The following is a 16,450-nucleotide window of genomic DNA, read 5'->3' as shown; positions in this document are numbered from 1 at the left end:
GGGACGGAGTGGTGTGGTCATGTTCCAACGTGATACTGTTAACACTGAATGTACCCATTCCAGCATTAAATGCAGGAACAACAGGTACAGAAGGTATTTGTAATAAATTTCCATTGAAATTTATACACTCGCAATAGATTACATAATAGATAGTAGGCTAAAACGTCAGCAGATGCCATCTATTTGAATGGGATTTTGCAATTGTTATCAGTCTTAATGTTCAAGTCAACATGATGTTATTTTAATCTACTTAATAGTAAAAGCCAGCTCTGACGTTGCTTATTTATGTGTCAGTGGTCTAAAGCAAATATTATGGAGAACGGTATTTGGTTCAGAAAAGAAGCTTGTTTAGATAATTGATTAGTGTTTATCTAGTAGCTGGGAGAGTTAGTCATGGCTTTTGACGTGACGTTAGTATGTGTAGTTTCCTGCTGGATGGAAATAATGAACATGTTCTATGAGTTTGATGCTGTTTTCCTATTTCATAACATTTAACTTTATGGCTTAGTTTAGAAACAACATCAATGAAGAATTATGATTTTATGAAAACCTAGTGTTTAATTCTCAATGGCCAAAGAGAATGACACAAGGTTCTGTCTGAGAACCTTTCAGCGGCTGCAGCTCTCTTAAAGACGCACAACACCATTGTATCTAATTGACTTGTTAATCAGAACACTTCAAAAATCAGAAGATTACCAGGAAGATCATCACAGGTCTGATTCTCAAAACAACGGCAGCTGGTGTACAGATCAGTATAAAATGGAGGTGCAAAGAATTGGAAATACTTAAACCTAATTCTGTGAGAAGAGAATTTGACACAGCTGTGTGGGGGGAGAATTGGCATAATTTCCCCCAGTTTGATCAGTGGCTTTAAAGTACCACCATTTTTAATTATGGATTCCACTAGGTGTGAGATTAAGATACAAACAAGACATGCTTGGAATTGCACAGTCACCACACAGGGCAAGCAGCAAGCAGCCCAGAAGGAAAAACCAGTAAAATGTAGGAAATGACTGGTACTGCTCCGAACTGGTCTTGTATATGTTAAAATGGAATTCCAGTTCAGACCAGTACCAGTCATTTCCACATTTTACTGGTTTTTCCTTCTGTGAGTTCCAGGCTTAGCAAGTTACTGTGCTTCTGTAGACCCCATTTGCAGTTTCCTTTCTAGTTGTCTTTATAGAGTCTTGGAGCATGCACAACCGAGTCCAAAATTGGCTTCAGACGCCCCCACGTGGGGACCAGATGAACAAAAGGACTGAGGCGTCTTGCAAGCAATCACTCTGGTTGTTTTAATTGCTTTCTTTAGTGGGCCTGAACAATCAACAGATTTCTGAAAAAGGAATGCATATTTTGCAAAGTGAGAAACTGTGGGTCCCCTGTTTCTGCCAGTTTTAATACCTGTCTCACTAGGCAGGTGCCACTTGGCAGTTGAAAAAAAACAGTAAAAACTGGAAATAAGAATACTGGTCTGAACTGGTCTTGTATACCTTAAAATGGAACACCAGTAAAAACTGGGAAATAAGAATATGGGTCTGAACTGTTTTTTCCTTCTGGGAATGTACTTCTAGGTTTCCAACATCCAAATAACATGGGATTTACAATTAACTTATTTAGATACTTACAGCTGCTACATCTCTGATCTTACGATGATGAGCCAAACCTTTTCAACTCAGGGAGATGAAGATTTTCAAAAATAAAAAGAAAGATTTTTAAAATGTTAAAAACGTGTCCCTTAATGTGGCTCTGTCACATGAGCAGGGACATGTTATGAATGAAATTTAAATATTTTTATTTCATTTTTATTTACTGTTGGAAACCTCATCCCGTCCATGGATGAGGTTTCCTAAAGGATCCAAAGGCCGCTTGGCCTTTGCGCCTGCCTGCCAATCGTAAGGTTGGATGGGCAGTGAAAAGTTCAACTTTATTATTACTTTATTGACCTTAATAGGCCTGTTAGTTGTCGGCGGGCGTGCTGCCGACTCCCATGCGTGCTCGCCAACCGAAATATCACGCGAGTGCACGATGATGTCGGGACACTCACCTGACAACATCGCTCGTCATTTTATGCTCGTTCACTTTGGGCATGCGCCCGCCCGACGAGTGGAAAATTTTGCCCAGTGAGTCAACATTTTGAATTTTTGGTATGCAGTATTGGCCACTCTACTTTCAAGAGGATGTGGATACCTTGGAGAAGATGCTGAGAATAATGCTGAGATTTAGGGCTCTAGGGTGATTGGCAAACAAACCCAAGGAACCTTTATTTCCACAAGAGGAGATTTTTAAAATGTACAGTGTAGTGCTGCTTCTTGACTTGGATTGTGAGCGCAGAATTGAGCAAAAGGTATAAACCCAACCACAATATCCCTGCAACAGGCAGAGGGCAGTTAGATGTAAGATTGCTGCTCTGACAGTAGAAATATCAGGGTTTGATCCTCCTCATTGGGAGCGGCGGATACTTGCGCAATTTGCCTGTACATTTTCAAAACATTGTAATTGAACTCCTTTGGGCAGGGAAGGTTAAGAGGAGATTTAATAGAGGTGTTCAAAATGAGGTTGGGGTTTGACAGAATAAATAAGGGGAACAGTTTCCACTATAGAAGAGTCACAATTTAAGGCAATTGGCGAAAGAGCCAGAGAGGAGATGGGAATGTTTTTTTACACAGCGAGTTGTTATGATCTGGACTGCCTGCAAGGGAAGTATATCCAAATGTGACTTTCGAAAGAAAATTGGATGGATTGCTGCAAAAGGGGGAAGAGCAGGGGGAAGAGCCTGGAATGGGTCTAATGAGATTGCCCTTTCAAAGCGCCAGCACAAGCACAATGGTCTGATTGACATCTTTCTGCTCTGTATGATTCTGTGATAATGCAGGAAGTGCTGTGCAGCTTGTGAAAATGAGCCAATTTGTTCATTAATGTGCCTATATCCCTTTGAAGCGAAGAGAGACGCTGCGGGTACGTTTTGTAAAGTGAGGCTCTCACACTTGTCATGAACATCGATTGAAGGCTAGAGGTCATTCCACCTGACTTTACAACACTCCCAGTTTTCCAGTCATTAAATGAAGTATCACCCTATTCTCTGATTATGGCTGCTCGTTCTTTTTTTAATCTTTCAGGAGGTTTTTTCCACACTGAAATGTCCTGTCATGGCACTGTGGCGCAGCTCAAGGATAACAAAGCAAAGGTGAGAATGAATTATTCTCACACTAGCTAAAAAAGACTTACATTTATATAGCGCCTTTCATGACTTCCAGATGTCCCAAAGTGTTTTATAGCCAATTAAATACTTTTGAAGTGCTGGCGCTGTTAATGAAGAGAAGATGAAAGCCAATTTGTACACAGCAAATCCCCAAAACCAACAGTGTGATAATGACTCAAAATCTGTTTTAGTGATATTTGTTGTGTTATAAATATTGGTCAGGATTCTGGGCACAACTCTCCTGCTCTTCTATGAGAATTATGCAGCTTTTCCCCTTATCCCTTTTGCATGTGACCAACAAAAAAGTCTTTGATAAAAGATCGCAATACACTGAATGCGCTTTAATATACCACAAAAAATCACACACATTGCTCTGTGACTGATTGTTAATGCAAATCAGACACAAAATGTGGAACTTTTAAATTAAAACTCAACGTCAGCTTCTGGTGGATCATTATCACTTGCCAATCTCAACAATACTGGGGACCATTTTTGTGTTTTGACAAAAATAGCTGCAGCTTCTCACAGTATTTTCATAAAATACAGGAAATTAAACACTCTGTTGTCAGCAGTCCCTGAACAGAAATATCAAAGCAATAACAGCCTCATTTGAAATTCAGTCTTCCACTGGATTTAACACTAAATCAAAGAAATGATGAGAGTTTGCAGCATATGCTTCAGTAACGCTGTGTGCAGTGCCACCAACTGCTGGAAACTCTTTGAGTACAGAAGAGGGGCTACAGGAGCCATGGGCTGGATGAAAACAAGTCTATAACATTGTATATCCAACCCACAAAAACCTTGCACTTATATAGTGCCTTTAACATAGTAAAACATCACAAGGTGCTTCACAGAAGCATTATCAAACAAGGTTTGACACCAAGCTCAAGGAGATATGAGAGTAAATAATTGATATGGAGACAAAGATCGAGACATTCGAACTCAGGGGGTTGGGGAGTTGGGTGGTGTTGTCAAAGAGATCAGTTTAAAGTAGCGCCTTAAAGAAAGTGAGGTGGGGAGGTTTAGGGGGGAATTTTAGAGCTTAGGGCTTGGTTGTCTGAAGGCATGGACACCAGTGGTGGGACGAATAAAGCAGAGCATGCACGAGAGGCTGAGTTAGAGCAACATGGAGATCCCAAAAAGTTGTAATGCTGGAGGAAGTTACAGTGAATAGGGAGGGTTGAAGCCATGGAAGGATTTGATCACAAAGGTGCAAATTTTAAAATTAAGATGTTGGTGGCTCAGGAAATGATGTGGGTCAGCAAGCATATAGACAATGAGAGAATGGGACTAGTGTGAGTTAGGATATGGACAGCAGAGTTTTGGATGAGTTCAAGTTTACAGAGGGTGGAAGTACGGGAGCTGGCAATGTTCTTGGGGTAGAGGAGTTCTTTTACAGTTTCCAAAATGTACACTTCAGTTCTTTTTTCAAGTCAGTCACTCCTTACTGAGGAAGTGAGATATTCAAAATTTAATTTGAGTTTGTCAGATACAGTAGCTCCTCTGTGTGATACTTCAGTTCAGAATTAACAATAGCCACAGCAAGAATACAGGTTTGAACAATGCTGAAACTCAGATCATCTGGCTGGGACAACAGCCACGATGGGGTGAAATGGCCAGTCATCATATTTGCTGGATGTGGTTTCTGTAGTATAAGGGTCTGGTACATACAGGGTTAATGTGGGACTGAGTACAGTGCTGCCCACACAGTGACGTAAGAAGGCACATGACTATACCTGGGGTCAGTGTGGTTTTAGCCAGAGATGTATTAAGACCTGGAGATGAAGACAGTTCCTTGCCAGTCCTGTTTACTGTATATAGTTGCAAGTAGTTAATAAAGATTTGCTGTTAACATACAGAAGACTATGATGATGTCCTTAACAGACACGTTCTGTAACCAACCATCCTAAACAGCTCCTTGCTGTGTATGAATAGTCTGCCACATTTGCCAACATAAAAATAGTGACTACAGTTTTTGGGCTTTGAAGCATTTTGCAACATCTGAGGGGTGGGATAAAATGCTATATAAATGCATATTCCATGTTAGAGTCAAAGAGGCATTACACCCTGGAGCCATGGGGGGAAAATTCTCAAATTTCAAAATTCTCTAAAGTTTTGATAGGATTAAAAAATGAAAGTGTGTTTCCACTGGTTGCTGAACCAGTAATAAGCAAAACAAACTAAGGGCTAAGTGAATCTGAACAGAAAATAGAATCTTTTATCACACAAAGAACATGGAGGCAAAGACCGTTGCATAATTTAGAAAGGAAGAGTTTCAAAGGGGGCATGTAAAAGGAGGGTAAATGAGGGTAAATAGCTCCAAATGAAGAGTTCCATGCACAGGGATAATGGGTTCAAAAGACCTCCCCAAGTATTGTAATTTTTATGATTTTATGTTCACTTGATTAATCTGCCAAATATTACCTATTATCAAGAATTGTGTAGAACTCACTTCCATACTATTGAAAGGGGAATATTATAACATTGAATACAGGTTAATAACCTCACTGAAGGATAATGACATCCTTTAAATAAATTAAGAAGGTGTAGCATCATATTTTTATTTGCTGTTTAAAATGATACTCCAAGACCTCGAAGAGTTCAGATCACATACAGCACTATTTATATTTACAATAACACTCAAATACTGGGTTGCAATCTGATTACCATTAATATTTAATAACATACACAAGAGGAAATTCTAACACTGTTGTCATTTCTAGCCATAAGTCCCATCTCTCTCAGGAATGGTAGCGGTTGTTTTTATCAAGACAGTGCATGGAAGTGCACAACATATCACAATCAGAAGACTCCACAGAGCAACCAAAAGGATTATAAATCTAAGTCGATAGTATTCAGGGATCACATCCAAGCTACAATGGATAATGGAATTTGACATAAATTCTATATTTTTCACCATCACTAGTCATCTGGGGTTATGGAAAGAGGAAACCGAAATCTGAGAGAATATTGTAAAAGATTTTGTTCAGATCACCCCACTCATGGACTAGAGAAAAGAAGAGTGGTCAAGGACACTAATGAGACAAGCGATGAGGAAATAAGATCTTGTCCTGTGAAAACTTAAGATTTCAAAGAATGGTTTAGTGTTAGTACTTACTAGGAAAATATTATATCATGATGTGCATCATGAGGTAGTACCAGTGATGGTGAACTGAATGGGTTAGAATTACTGATTGGTGTGATAAAAATACAAGGGGTCTGTATGTTTGACTGCTGGAACATGTGTTCCATGGACCAAGCCATCGGCACAAAGTCAGGGATGGTGGGTTGGAAACAGTAATACAAGTCTGTGGGGACTGGGATTAAATCAAGCAAAAGGAGATCGAGTCACTGATGCTCCCATGGTATCTAAAACAGGTACATCATTAGTGAATAGTTTGGATTTAGCCCCTCTGGAGATGGAGATACAAAACCTCAAAGGCAAAATGCAGGATATTTTGATAAGAGGGCACACCAACCAGGACTCTGAATTAAAAGTGGACCAAATTATTACTGTTCACATTAAAGGGTAGTGGAACAATCACACCAGGATTGTTGATAAACTCATCCAGGACGATAGGACTGTCTCAGGCGAGACAGCGCAGGATAAGATGTGCATTATGTATGGCTCCTGGTTGGGAGGAGCAGGTCATACATGCAAGGGAAGTGCCCTCTTAGGTCACTAATGATCATCTAGAAGCAGTGGTCAAATATGAAAATAACATCACTGCATGCCAACTCAGGTTTAGTACAGGTCCATCCTGTACAGAGATTGTAAAAGGGGAAAATCTTAAGGATGATTTAAAGGAGACTTTGATAGTATGTGGGGAAGTTTTGGTTTGACATGCCCCCTCTACTTGAGCATTTGACTAGGTTACGTGAGGGGATTGACAAGTTCCAGAAAGCATATTATCAAATCCAACGAGTTAATCATCAGACCTCACAAAAAAATTAAAGATTTCCTGGAAACACCTTGTTGGGATGTTGCGACTAATATTGTAATATGTTCCTGGATAAGGATAATATTGCATGTTCTCACAGTGGTAGAGTTTGTAGCTGTAATATAGTTAGTATGTGAATCTTGTCGCTGACTTTGAAAGAGGCAAATGAGACTAATGATAAAAATGTTACGCAAAGAAGTTACTGAATTAAATGCTTAGTCTAAAAAGTGTAACAATGTACTCAGGCAAAATTATACACTTTAAGGGTGAATGCTGTAAGCCAACGTATTATTTACCTTTGTAATGTATTAATTACTTTCTAACCATGTAACTAAATCTTAATTTATTTTATATTATTGACTGTAAACCAGGTATGGCGTGGCCCTGCATGCAGAGTTTGTCTCATGGTGATAACATGGAGCACTGAGGTGAAAGAAAAAGCTTGAGGTTGACAACATCCTAACAGCTGCGTTGTATGGATATGGAGGAATGCATGATGAGTAATTCAACCAAGGCTGAACCTTGCTAGAATCAGCAAGTTCTGCAAAACAGATTTTAAAATGTGCAGAAGCGCTTGCTTCGGACTGTAACTCCTTTTCGCTTGCTAGAGCTAATAAACTTGTCTTCCTCTGCCAGCCCTTAGGGATTGATAGCAGTACAAGAGATAACTGGTGAAGCTAAATGGCGATGTTTATTCAATTGTCAGCCTTGATTCCTGAAAGAGTCCTAAACAGGAGACATCTAGAGAAGGCATGGAAAAGGACAATGACGAACTGAAAACCAATTAATTGGGCTAAAATTGGGCACAAGGTCAGAGCCAAGAACAGCATAAAGATAGGGCACACAAAGACATCATTGCTGCTGTGGTTAGGGTGACCTTGTCAGTCATCCAGAAGTCACACATGGAGGGCTCGTCGGTGGATTGACCACTGAGAGGACTGGCTTGCAGGGAAACTAAGTAACCAGTGTTATCGTGAGTATGTACTATTGTTTAGTGGTTTAATAAAGGTGTACCAAATTTAGTGCAATAATATCCAAGTAGTTGTGTGCCATTGATACCCAGAGTAAAGGCTAGATCAGGTAGAGGGCCTTACAATTAATGTTTAATAACATACACAAGAGGAAATTGCAACAACACCTGCCTTCTCTAATCTTAGGTTAGAAATTGCCAGTGTTTTTACCAAGACAGTATATGGACATGCACAACATATCACAATAAGACAACTCCCTGAAGCATCAACGAACAAGGAAAGCACTTATCTGGGTGAAAGACATTTTAATAGAAAGATTAAGAAACTACATAACATCCCAGCGTTTGAACCTGTGTCAGATTTCATAGTTTCTGAATTTCCGTAGCAATTCTGAAGGAGAGTCTGCTGACCAACGAAAATGGTAATGACAGTTGCTCACATTGGAAATTCCTGCAGAAAATCAGAATTCAAACAAGTTAGAAAGTGGCTCTCCTGTGGCATTACTCGTGGTGAGTTAGAGGATGTAATAATTGAGGTGTCTGCAAAGCATGAGGGGATGAAGTGTCACAGGGTGTATTTGAGATGCCTACAGGAAGTTATATACAAGACTTTAACATGTTATAGATGCTTACACTTATGGCTGTCTTCCCAAGTGCAATAAATCTGGCCACAGTGAGGACGAAATAAAAAGTGGACCTTCAAAACTCATTGAACACAAAATTACTTTGCTCAAAGCCTATTCTTGCACCCAGATTTGAATACATATCTCACACTAAACACATAGGACTGGCCCCATCACTTATACCACCCACACTTACATAAGGCCAATTAACCATAACCATTTTCAATTACTATATTCTGAGCGGGCTGCCTAATTCGGAAAATTCACTAAGCTTGTTAACATGTTTCTTAACCCCTTGTTAATGTGTAATTATCTTAGTTACTGAATTCTCTCTAATAACTGCTATAAAAGCTTCGCTGATTTCAGGCAAATTGAAGTTAATTACGTTTCTTTCCGCTTATACTGTTAACTGTTGACCTGGTTTGTAGAAGCTGAATGCCTCAGTGCTGCAGTGCATTCACACATCTCAGGAACATGCTGAATGTTTGAAATAGTTACATCAACTGGTCTCTTCACTTCTACGTCTCCAGTTACTGTTTAGTTGCTGTTTTCTGCACTTCCACAGCATTTTCATCTTGTTTAACTTTTTAAAAGGGGAGATGGTGGCACAGTGGTAATGTCACTGGACTCGTAATCCAGAGGCCCAGGCTAATGCTCTGAGGACACGGGCCTGGCAGCTGGTGGAATTTAAATTCAATTAATTAAATATGGAATATAAAGCTAGTCTCAGTAATGATGGCCATGAAACTATCATCGATTGTTGTAAAAACCCATCTGCTTCACTAATGTCCTTTAGGGAAGGAAATCTGCTGTCTTTATCTGGTCTGGTCTACATGTGACTCCAGGCTCCAGACCCACAGCAATGTGGTTGGCTCTTGGCTGCCCTCTGAAATGGTGTGTCCAGCCACTCAGTTCATGAGCAGCAAATGCTGGCCTTAACAGTGATGCTCACATCCCATGAAAGAATGTTTTAAAAATCAGTTTTCTATACTCACGTGGAGAGGTGGGACTTTCTGAAAAATTCTGATCATCATTTAAATCCGCTTGCTCCGTGTCACCAGTACACACCTCACTCCATTCCTCCTCTGTTGACAGTCTTTGTTCCCCTGTATTGGTAGAGCCTCCTGAATGTAGAGTAGGTGCCTCCAGCATTGGCTTTTTCTTACTTCTCACTGCCCAGTGCATGGACTTACAGACACAAGAATTCACAAAGTCATAATTCTTCAACAATTTCTGTTCAGTTCACATCTTTTACATTTCTCTTTCCTGATATGAGGCTTTTGAAACTAGAGAGAGTTGTTCCTTATATGATTTAGTCATAGTCATAGAGTCATAAGAGGTCTACAGCACTGAAAAAGGCCCTTCGGCCCATTGAGTCTGCGCTGGTCAAACAAGTGCCTAACTATTCTAATCCCATTTTCCAGCACTAGGCCCATAGCCTTGTATGCCATGGCATTGCAAATGCACATCCAAATACTTCTTAAATGTTATGAGGGTTTCTGCCTCGACCACCCTTTCAGGCAGTGAGTTTCAGATTCCCACCACCTTCTGGCTGAAAAAATTCTTCCTCACATCCCCTCTAAACCACCTGCCCCTTACCTTAAATCTATTGTCCCTGGTTATTGATCCCTCCACCAAGGGGAAAAGTTTCTTCCTGTCTATGCCCCTCATAATTTTATATACTTCAATCATGCCCCCCCTCAATCTTCTCTGCTCCAGGGAAAATAATCCCAGTCTATCTCTCCTTATAACTAAAACTCTCCAGCCCAGGCAACATCCTGGTAAATCTCCTCTGCACTCGATCCTTCCTATAATGCGGATTCCAGAACTGCATGCAATACTCTAGCTGTGGCCTAACCAGCATTTTATACAGTTCCAACATAACCTCCCTGCTCTTGTATTCTATGCCTCGGCTAATAAAGACAAGTATCCCGCATGCCTTATTAACCACCTTATCTACCTGTCCCACTACCTTAAGGGACCGATGGATCCAAAGGTCCCACTGATTCTCAGTACTCCCCAGGGTCCTACCATTCATCATGTATTCCCGTGCCCAAGTGCATCACCTCACGCTTATCCGGATTAAATTCCATTTGCCACTGATCAGCCCATCTGGCCAGCCCGTCTATATCCTCCTGTAATCTAAGGCTATCCTCCTCACTATTTACCACCTCACCAATTTTCATGTCATCTGCAAGCTTACTGATCAACCCTCCTACATTCAAGTCTAAATCGTTTATACACCACAAACAGCAAGGGACCCAACACTAATCCCTGGAACCCCACTGGACACAGACATCCAGTCGCAAAAACACCCCTCAACCATCACCCTCTGCTTCCTGCCACTCAGCCAATTCTGGATCCAATTTGCCAAATTGCCTTGGATCCCATGGGCTCTTACCTTCGTTATCAGTCTCCCATGCGGGACCTTATCAAAAGCCTTGCTGAAGCCAAGTAGACTACGTCAAATGCATTGCCCTCATCTACACACCTGGTCACCTCTTCTAAAAATTCAATCAAATTGGTCAGACATGATCTCCCCTTAACAAAACCATTTGCTGAATTTAACTCTGATAATTGGCACAGCAATTGGCGCAATATTTCAAGTGTGGCACTGAACTGACCTCAAGTTGTCATGAATTGGCACACCTGGTGTGGCATTTCACACAAATTCCATTGACAGATTTGGATGTAGAGGTTGGCCTGCCCTGTGTAATATTCCATTTGTTAATCAAGCCCAACTTTACATAACAATGACAAAACACATCTTAAGGGGCATATTTTAAGACTAAATGTTAGGTCCTCTTCAATAATAAAACATCCTGCATTTGAATCTTTGGTTTGTTAGCCCCAAGTGGTTGAACATTCAAAATTTATCTGTCAAGGGTGACCTTTGACACCTGTCAGCACATTAGAAAATTAAAGGTTATTCCCTTATTCTCCTGTGCTCACTGCCAGCGGGCAGAGTAGCACGCTCAGGGTATTGGTCCCACAAAGAACCAAAGTGCTTGTGGATCTCCCAACCCAAATTTCAATTTCATACCAAACATTGCAGGTGCAAATTTCTCATGTTACAGCAAAGTAGCCACAGTTCCATGGGGATAAATTGTTCCTAGTATGCTGCCATAGTCAGAGATTAATCTGGAGATTTTAACGCATGTGAATCTTCAGACAAATTTATCGAGGGTCATTTTCATTTTCATCTCTTGGCATTAACCTGACTTACAGCACAATCTATCCATTCTCAAATCACCCATACTAGAAACTGTCACTTACAGAACCTGTCGCTTCCACAGTCTATCTGCCTTGCCTGTGCTACAACCCATCTGTTCTAGAACTCGTCCAATCTCGAGGCAGCTCACTCTAAAACCAGCCCTTTCTGGAGACCAGTACTTGAAGAGCTTGCCACTCTAGAAGCTGCCTGTTCTGGAACTTGCCTCTCATAGAGACTGCCCATTATAGAATCTGACCAATTTAGAATACATTCTCTCTGTAACTGGCCTAATATAGAGCACGTCCATTAAATAAACTGTTGTTCTAGAATCCACCAGTATAGAACCTACCCAGTATAGAACCCGCTCGATACAGAACCCGCCCGATACAGAACCCGCCCGATACACGGAACCCGCCCGATACATGGAACCCGCCCGATACAGAAACCGCATGATACAGAAACCGCATGATACAGAAACCGCATGATACAGAAACCGCTCGATACAGAAACCGCAAGATACAGAAACCGCTCGATACAGAAACCGCTCGATACAGAAACCGCGCGATACAGAAACCGCGCGATACAGAACCCGATCAATATAGAACCCGCTCGATATAGAACCCGCTCGATATAGAACCCGATCGGCACAGAACCCGCTTAATACACAATCTGTTCAATACAGAACCCGCTCAATATAGAACCCATCTGATATAGAACTCGCTCAATACAGAACCCGCCCATTATAGAACCCGCCCAATATAGAAGGCATTTGATAAGGTGCCACGTCAAAGATTATTACAGAAAAAAGAAGTGTATGGTGTAGAGGGTAACATGTTAGCCTAGATAGAGGAGTGCCTGGTTGGACAGGCTGGACTTGTTTCCACTGGAGTTTAGAAGAGTGAGGGGTGATTTGATTGAAGTATACAAGATCCTGAACGGCCTTAACAAGGTGGATGTCGAAAGAATGTTTCCTCTTGTGGGTGAGTCCAGAATTAGGGGGCACTGTTTCAAAATTAGGGGTCGCCCTTTTGAGGACAGAGATGAAGAGAATTTTTTCTCTCAGCGGGTTGTGAGATTTTGGAACTCTCTGCCTCAGAAGGTGGTGGAGGCGGGGTCATTGAATATTTTTAAGGCAGAGGTAGATAGATTCTTGTTAGACAAGGGAATCAAAGGTTATCAGGGTTAGATGGGAATGTGGAAATCGAAACACAAGAAGATCAGCCATGATCTTATTGAATGGCGGAGCAGGCTCGAGGGGCCAAATGGTCTACTCCTGTTTCTATTTCTTATGTTCTTATGAAGGGCCAATTGTAGAAACAAATGCAGTGGGAGTGTTTATTTACATGGTAAATGGTGAAATGCAGATTATATCGTATAAAGGATAAGCGAGTTCTCAGAGAGAGAGAAGTAATGAAACATGAAGCCTTCTTGCTCAGATGTGTGCTTAAAGGCCTCATACCTATAGCTTGGTCTCTGCCTCACCAAATAGAGCACATCTTTCTTCCCCCACTCTCTTTCTAACCTGGGTGAGCAGAATGGGTTTGCAATACCCAGATAACAATGGGAAAGGATTGGGTCAGAAGGGAACAGGTGGAGTGGATGTATATGGGAAAAAATAAAGTTCTGTGGAGAACCAGAAGGGGGGGTGAATTTTGCTTGATCCTCATAATTTTCTCAGAAGAACCGCGGGAAATATGGATTAATAGAATGTGTCGGATACCCAAAGAAAATCCATCCCAAAGAGGGAAGGAGCAAGGGATGGAAGCAAGGAACTGTTTCAGTTGGTGCCTTGGGCATTGTGAGCGATGCTACATAAATGCAAGTTCTTTCCATATTTCTTACCAGTTATTATTGCTGCACAAAGATAGCAGTTTGTCTTGGGCTTTGTCTGGGAAAGTTGAAGACCCATATACATAGATGTTGTCAATATTTCACATAGATCAGTGCAACCGGGATGCCCTGAGGCAGTCCAGAGTCTAGGGGTTAACCGACTGGACCGGTCCTGCTCCTCCTCTCCATGCAAATGTTCTAATTGGTCTACATACTGAAGGCGAGGGAATGGGAGTTCCAGCTCCAATATGTAGAGGTGATATTGTGAGCCAACATACAGCAAGGTATATATTCATATACACATTAATGAAATCAAGAAATAATATATCTAACCTTGAAACAGTTTAGTGTTCAATTAAAAATACTACTAGTTCTGTGGACATACTGAATAATTCTCATATGTCAGGGAGATTTGATTTGGCCTGACCCACACTAAGCTTCATTGGATATACAGTAGTGTCACTATGCCTGAAAGAATTAAAAAGGTCATCACAGCAGATACTGTCAAGTGGCGGTTTCAAATTCTTATCCAATTCCCTTTGAATCAATTTTATAGCCTCTCCCTCAATAGCCATTTCACCTTCCAATAAATCTGTGTGGGAACCTTCCTTCTAATATTCCCTTCGTTTTTTTTTATTGATAATCTTCCATCAATTACGCCCCTTGAATTTACAGTTTAAGCTCTACAGGAAAATGGACAATGGTATATTGACAGTAAATTAGGATGGAAGAGATCTGGGTTTTGATGAAACAAATTGAAAAATATAACTCTCCTGCAGTGCTCACTGTCCTTCCTTACAGCTGTTCCATTGTAACAAACACAACATCTACTAAGGAGTAATAGATGCTGAAAGCATTCTTAAATCCTGTCAACTTTTCTTTGAAGTGTTTTGGCATTTTCAACAGCCTATTGCCACATCGCCCATAGTGTATACTGATACAGATATGTACTTTCACATTGTACTGAGCACCTACTGAATATGCTGTAATATGAGCATGCTCCTGTGTGCACACATACATTCTGTTGGCATAACGGCTTTTGAAAATGTGAATCCACTCTCCACAAGATGATAGAAGCTATTTGATAAACCACTTCAAAGAAACAGAAATCACAGAGAAATGGCCTGGGTTTTCTCTTGGCTATTGATCTGAATGTGCTGGGCTGGGGATGAATATAACATCCAGTCATCAAGCAGACTAAAAGCCCCTGCCACTCACAAGGATCTGAAGGTGCATATAAAGAGTTCGAGCAATGACAGGATCAAACAGACACCCAACATGAATACAATGTCATTTTTTAAATGACAGGTCCTTTTAAAAGGAATCTCTGACCAAATATCACAACTAGAAGTCCTGGTTGCAAAAAACATGATAACATTATTCTCAACAGCTCCTAGGAAAAATTAGTTTTGTGACTGAAATTCAACCCAACAGTTCACCACAGAAAACATAGGTAGTTCCAAAGGAAACATAATTGCCGTACTTTCTTCCTACCAGTGACCAACATGATGAGATAATTTTGTAGAGGTTTGTTTAAGAAAAGTATATTTGTCCACTTGCATCACTAGCCTTTGTGCTAATTGTGGAGAGGTATTAGCCATAATACTATCAATAAGCGAGATGATGGTGTAGTGGTAATGTCACTAGACCGGTAATCCGGAGGCCCAGGTTAATGCACTGGGGACATGGGTTCCAATCTCACCATGGAAATTAATGGAATTTAAATCTGGAATATAAGGCTAGTCTCAGTAATGGTAACCATGAAATTCATATCATCAATTGTTGTAAAAACCCATCTGGTTTGCTAATGCCCTTGAGGGAGGAAATTTGCCACCCTTACCTGGCCTATGTATGACTCCAGATCTGAAGTAATGTGGCTGACTCTTAACTGCCCTCTGAAATGGCCTAGCAAGCCACTCAGTTTAAGGGCAATTAGGGATGGGTAACAAAAGTTGGCCCTGCTAGTGATGCCCACATAAATAAAGGGGATAAGAGGCATTCTGCTTATTTGTTCAATGTAAAAGTTAACAGCCTAGTTATTGGGTGCCTAAGGACATGCCTTTATGTCATACTTCCAGCTTGGAATGAGCTGAACACATGGCATTTTGACTGCTTAGCTGCCCATAATGAACCTATTAAACCAGCACAATGCAATTCAATTTCTAGGCCGACATGTATGATTGTATTTCAAATGAAACATCAGTGTTTAGCCCTAGAAACTACTTACCATTTTGACAGTGTCACTCAGAGCCTCCCACTGTTGAAATGGAATTGCAATCCTACTGCGACACCAGTGGTCATAGCGGGAACGCCGCTCTTCATTGGTTAAGGTCTCCTTAGCTTGCTGCAGCTTCTGAAATTGTTCCACTACAAGAGGAAACAAAGCTCACTCAATGAACCTGGCAGAGTATGTAACACAAATCTGTACAAAGCACGCATTCTTTGCTCACTGATGAAATAAATAAGCCATTTCCCCTGTTAATTGAAATGAGCACCAGGATCACTTTGAAAACTATAGCTGTAACTAGTGTAACAAGGATATGCTTTTTTTTTAAAAAGATACACTTTCTAATTCTTCTTTTTCTGGCTGGATTCTAAAAAAATCCACTCAGACAATAGAGGACTGCCAGCCAGCAACAATATACAAGGTGTGTTCCACCCAAGTAGGATGAA

The 16,450-nt window shown here is 40.8% G+C and overlaps 1 protein-coding gene across 1 annotated transcript in view; it reads right to left on the bottom strand.

Moving 5' to 3' along the window:
• Positions 1–5,744: 5,744 nt before the first annotated feature.
• Positions 5,745–16,450, bottom strand: part of dnajc12 (DnaJ (Hsp40) homolog, subfamily C, member 12) — a 64,216-nt gene continuing 53,510 nt past the window's right edge. The window contains exons 3-5 of the mRNA XM_078565863.1: positions 16,005–16,144; positions 9,729–9,921; positions 5,745–8,561 (exon numbers count right to left, since the gene is read on the bottom strand). Of these exons, the coding sequence (XP_078421989.1) occupies positions 8,467–8,561; positions 9,729–9,921; positions 16,005–16,144 (428 nt within the window). The 3' untranslated portion in view covers positions 5,745–8,466. The remainder of the gene's footprint in view (positions 8,562–9,728; positions 9,922–16,004; positions 16,145–16,450) is intronic.

This window comes from Cetorhinus maximus, chromosome 20 (genome assembly GCF_964194155.1).
Source record: "Cetorhinus maximus chromosome 20, sCetMax3.hap1.1, whole genome shotgun sequence".
Taxonomy (NCBI): Eukaryota; Metazoa; Chordata; class Chondrichthyes; order Lamniformes; family Cetorhinidae; genus Cetorhinus; species Cetorhinus maximus.
Note: the sequence above shows the minus strand (reverse complement) of the source record. Positions and strands in the feature narration are given on the sequence as shown.